This window comes from Cynoglossus semilaevis, chromosome 12 (assembly GCF_000523025.1).
Source record: "Cynoglossus semilaevis isolate Cse_v1.0 chromosome 12, Cse_v1.0, whole genome shotgun sequence".
Taxonomy (NCBI): domain Eukaryota; kingdom Metazoa; phylum Chordata; class Actinopteri; order Pleuronectiformes; family Cynoglossidae; genus Cynoglossus; species Cynoglossus semilaevis.
The window spans coordinates 416,516-421,856 of record NC_024318.1 but is presented as its reverse complement, the minus strand read 5'-3'; the positions used below and the strand labels follow the sequence as shown (position 1 = coordinate 421,856).

General features: G+C 40.3%; 1 protein-coding gene across 1 annotated transcript in view; it reads right to left on the bottom strand.

The window, feature by feature from the left end:
• The window catches only part of arhgef33 (Rho guanine nucleotide exchange factor (GEF) 33), a 12,507-nt gene that overhangs the window by 3,374 nt on the left and 3,792 nt on the right, over positions 1 to 5,341 (bottom strand). Inside the window, exons 3-10 of the mRNA XM_017037018.2 lie at positions 4,745 to 4,794; positions 3,506 to 3,670; positions 3,260 to 3,384; positions 2,919 to 3,070; positions 2,699 to 2,812; positions 2,389 to 2,515; positions 1,334 to 1,466; positions 864 to 1,054 (exon numbers count right to left, since the gene is read on the bottom strand). Coding sequence (XP_016892507.1) covers positions 864 to 1,054; positions 1,334 to 1,466; positions 2,389 to 2,515; positions 2,699 to 2,812; positions 2,919 to 3,070; positions 3,260 to 3,384; positions 3,506 to 3,670; positions 4,745 to 4,794 — 1,057 coding nt within the window. The remainder of the gene's footprint in view (positions 1 to 863; positions 1,055 to 1,333; positions 1,467 to 2,388; positions 2,516 to 2,698; positions 2,813 to 2,918; positions 3,071 to 3,259; positions 3,385 to 3,505; positions 3,671 to 4,744; positions 4,795 to 5,341) is intronic.

Genomic DNA, 5,341 nt, shown 5'->3' with positions numbered 1-5,341 from the left:
AAAAAAAACACATTTCGACTCAGTCACTGTCAAAAAGACTGGACCGAAACAAGGGAATGAGGTGAGGTGTTGCATTGCTCAATTTCACCGTTAGAGGTCACCAAATCCCGCACATTCAAATCCTACTGCACTGAACAAGGATTTTGTGTTGTGTGTGACTTTGAAGAAAAGTATAAGCATTTATTAGACGAGGTTAAATAATTAAAATAGTGCTTAATTAACAGGAGGTGTAAAAACTGTAAAACAAAGAAGAAGAAGAAGAGGAAGAAGAAGAGGAAGAAGAAGAAGATGTTGCTGTGACAGTGGAGGAGTCAGGAGGAATCACATGCTGTCCTGTTTTTAATAACATTACACATTTCACTTTAACACTCCGCCTCATGTTCTGCTGTCATGAACGTCATGTGACCTTGTTTGTGTCTGAGGGTGAGTTCAAAGAGCTGGAGGACATTCACCAAAGGAGAACTTATTTTATATATTATACATACAAATTACCAAAGGAGAAATTATATTATATATCATACATACAAAATATATATTATATATTATATATGTATATTATTTCTATCTATATTATTATATATTACCACTATCTCAGCCCCCCACAGCAGACATGTTTTGTCAAATTTACCTCCAGAAACTTTTAAGATTTCAAATTAGAGTTGATCATCTTTGGTGCTGGACCTGAATTATTTTCTACAGGTTTGTAAAGTTAACACCGGCCTAAAACTTTTCCTCTTTTACTATATTGTACTGTGAGAGGCTGCAGGTTGTGCAGATGTAGATATGAACTTTATGAACCTGTGAATCAACACGTGGCCTGCTACCAGAGCCTGGTTCACCGGCGGCGGTTTTGTCCCCATCACTCTGTCACTACAGTGAAATGTTCCTGCTGCGTGCTTTGAAGTGACAGTGTCATGAGTTCCTGTTTGTTTACAGTGTGTTCTACCTCCAGGAGAGCAGACGACTTCATGGAGCTGGACGCCAACATGGACACCACGGACAGGCAGTCTGGGAGCTCCTTCAGGTAGGAGACGTAAAAGTCCAGGAAGTCACTCTGTGGGACACGCACACACACACAGAGTGATGCTTTTAAAACAACAGTGAGAAAAACATCGACTACATGAACATTTGAATTCATTGACAGAACTATGTGTACAGTCCTGGTCTTTTTTCTTTCTTTTCTTTTTTAAAGCAACAGTAACAAACTAATAAGACTTGGTTTTGATCAGTTTTTTTCCAGTGCAATCAACCAAGAAATGATCATTTAAACGAAAAGAAAAAAAAATTCATTCGGTGAAAAATACGATTTCACATTGTCGAATTAATTTGTCACCTCTTTGCTGGTGAGCCTCATAAACACATCTCCCATGATGCCTTGCCACTGGCACTTGAGCACACGCTCCTGGAGAGTGTGGAGGAGTTCCAGGTGCTGCTGGATGAGGAACCGGACGGAACTGGGGAACGGACTGAAGACACGGAGACAGAGACAGAGACAGAGACAATATGAGTGGGTGACCAAAAATGGTTGATAAGTGATGCTTTAAATATTGTGAAAAAATAAGTTAAGGGCCAAAAATAAATCTGCTTCTGTGCCACATTACATCCCCAGACCAGACTTTGAACAGTGCTGCTGTCCATCATGTTTCTTTTTTTTTTTATATCAAATTCTTTGGTTTGTTTCTATCTGTTTTGTTGTTGTTATAATGAATTGATGATCATTCCTGGACCTGTTCATGTAACAGCTGTAGTTTCCCGACAGCCTCTGTGTGATGTCATGTGACAGACAACAGGTAAATGCAGTTAAAACAGATCAGTGATTGATAATAAATACCATTTGACTCTGTTTAACTCCACCAGGAGTTCTTTAAAAAGATTATATTCTCTCTCTCCTCCACTGGTGTTTATCACCTGCCACTATTGGATTTGTTCATTTCCTGTTCTCTCCTTTTCCACAAGTTCACAAATTAGATCAGTGTTTCAGCTCAGACGTCAGTTTGTGTGAAAACACCAAAAGGTGGAGGAAAGAGAAGAAGAAGTCAGAGAGAAAAGGAACCCAGAAATCTACACCAAAAATAACAATTTAAAAATGTAGACACACGTCAGCAAGTATGTCCTGTTTTGTCTCCTAATTTTGCTTGACTACAGCCGGTACTTTAACCTGTTTTTCTAATTAAATTATTACAGATAAGATAGCATGAAAAAAAAAACATATAAAATCACGCTTTTGATTACAGATAAGATAGCATGAAAAAAAACAAAACATATAAAATCAAGCTTTTCTCAGTTCCCTAGCTTCAAGCACATTGATCAGAATGATGCACAAACTCCAGCCCACTAGGTGGCAGAGTGGCTCAGTAGCTCAGTACCAAGTCCTGGTCTTGAACTGACCGTTTGTCCTTGGACACCAGGGCGTCTGACCCGTTGAAGGAGATGTTGGCCTTCAGCAGCAGAGACAGGTGAGAGACGTAAACTCTCTCTGACTCCAGCAGCTCCAGAGCAGCCGTCTGTCTCCTGCCTGAGAACACACACACACACACACACACACACACACACTGAATGTCTCTGTCTGAAAACTGGACAATTCTGTTTCTACCTTTGACTTAAACGTCCTGTGAGGAGCCTGCTGACTGCTGCAATGAGAAGTCTGACCAATAGGTGTCACTAATTCTCACTCTGAAGTATGAAGTGGTGTGTTTACTGTTTTCAGGTTGACCGGCGAAGGTTTCGGCGTCGCCCCCACTGCTCCTCTCCCCCCAGGACGGAGACGCCGAGTGACACGCTCTCTGCTGAGGCTGAGCCTCCTGCTCCGAAGCTGCAACACCAAACACACAGACTTGTCCTCATCCACAACAAAAACACACACACACATAGCTACACCAGTAAGACACACACACACACACACACACTCAGGGACTGACTCTGTGTGGACGTGTTGCTCGTCTGTGGTGAAGATCCATTTTGTGTAAAGCTGGAGAAAAAGTGCCGAATGACGCCAAGCTCTGATTGGTTGGATGAGAAGATGTTTTCATCCTCTGATGCTGAACAAAGGTCTGCCCCGGAGTTCTTTCTACTGATGAACCAACCATCAAAGACAAAAAAAAAAAATCCAAAAATTATTTTAAAACTTTATATTTATACTGGTTTGAAGAGTTTTTAGTAATGTTTGACACAGGCACCCATATGTGAACAAAACAAGTATTTTTTCGGGATCTTACGGATACAAAGAAATCAACCATAATTAATCTGAATGTGTTTGTACCTATTTGGAACAGAGATGGCGCTGTTGCCGTTTTCTGACAGCTGCTGCTGCTGGATCCTGTTGTGAATGTCTCTCTGTCGACAGGAAACGTCCCTGATGTGGAACAGAGCCACGCTGAGCTCCTCCTGTCAATCAAACAAACAAAAACAAGACGCAGCTTCAGTGTAAAACAGTTCTCTAATTACTGCCACAATGATTCGTGTGTGAATCATTGTGTACAGCCCATGTGTGTATTTTCTCCAGCACCTTGAACGTGTTCAGCGAGTTCTTCAGGCTGATGATCTTCTCGTCTACGTCAGTCTGATGGGCCTGCAGCTTCTCCTCCAGGCTGTGGTCCCTGTGACGCAGCTCACACAGCTCTGTCAGGGCCGTGTGGAGCCCCTCGCGCAGCTCAGCCACCAGGCCCTGCAGCTGCACCAGAAAAACAGTGTGTGTCATTTTCAGCCTGTTCAGAGCTTAAAATAAAAACAAGTTCTGTCTCATCGTTAGATCAAAGACCGACAAAGGTCAGAGTTCATCAGAAAGATTTCAAAACCATAAACATGACATAGAGTCAGTTCTTCTATTTAACCTCAGGACTGAGGATTTTATGGTGACATTTCTTTTACATAATTCAGGACAGAAATGAATCTGTCTGACAAAGTCCTCTGGAAACAACTTTGTTTCTTTTTATGGCAGTTGTTTCTGTTTCTAGAGTTCTTTCTTCTTTTATATCAGTTTTTTTCTTTGTTATTGTTGCAGTAAAATTTCATGTACTGAAAAAGACAAATTCCATCCTTTGTCCTGTCTTTGGGTCCATGAGTTTCTTCTGCAGTTTTACTGTTCAATTCTTTATGTTTCTGAACAACTGAAATCCTATTTCTTCTTCTATTTTCTTGTCTTTTTTTATCTTATCTTCTTCAGGTCCTTCTTCTTTGGTTTCTTTTTATGGCAGTTGTTTCTGTTGTCTGTCTTGTTGTCATGAGTCTTGTTCATTTTCCACTTAGTGTTTTTTTTCCTTCTCCACCATCACTTTTTCAATAATTCTAAATTCGTAGTTTTCCACACACTATCAGTATGAACACACGTGCCTAAATTTCTTCAGTATTTATCATCAAATAAATGTGTTAATTATGAAATATTAGCAGACATTTTCCTCTCAGCCCGTGGCTGTCACTCAGTTACAGCTTATTTAATTCTTTCTCTGAGGATAAGTGAATCAGAGTAACGTGTCTTCAGCTGTTGCTCAGTTACGTCTCTCTCTCGATCTTCAGTCATGTGAAAAGCATCAGGCAGACACAGACACACTGAATGGACCATCTGTCCGTTTGCCTCCTGCTCTTCCTACCACTTGATGTCGTGATTAGATGGTGACTGTGAAACTGAACATCGGTTGAGTTCAGGGCAGCGAACCAACACCAACGTGTCCATTTCCTCCTCCGTGTTAACGCGTGTGAAGGTCAGGTGAATGACACAGGGATCAGAGTGAATGACGCTGCTCCTCACCTGCGTCATCTCCAGGTTCGGTTGGAACTCCTCCACGGTTTCTTCTTTATCTAAATACAAAGCAAAGAAAATTAAACTTTTACTAATGACTAGTGTTTTATTCTGATGATTTCTAGGAAAAGAAAAAAAGAAAAACCTACGACACAATGACCCAAAGATGTTGTCAACACAAATGTATTTGAGTGTAATCAAAACCACAGCAGCAAAATCATAAATATTTGAATATTATTGTAGTGTATTACAACGCTACAAACTTAAAACGTAGTGCTAATAGCCAGCTAAATGCTAAAATAGCCAAATATTGGTTTTAAATAGCTAAAGGTTTTATTTTGGACCCACAAATGTCAACGAGAAAACAAATGTATGAAAAAAAAGTAACAGAAATCGTTTTTAATTAAAAGTTTATACAAGGTTGTAGCAGTACCCAGGACTACAGTCCCCAGGACTACCGATTCTCTTAGCAGGCGTGCTAACTGCTAAACTAACAGTAGAAGAAGAAAAATTAAATTGCGATGTATCGCAACTGGAGGTAACGCTGACTAACTTTAAGCTAACGGTTAAATTTAAAACAGCTGAGCTAACATTAATTGACCTAAC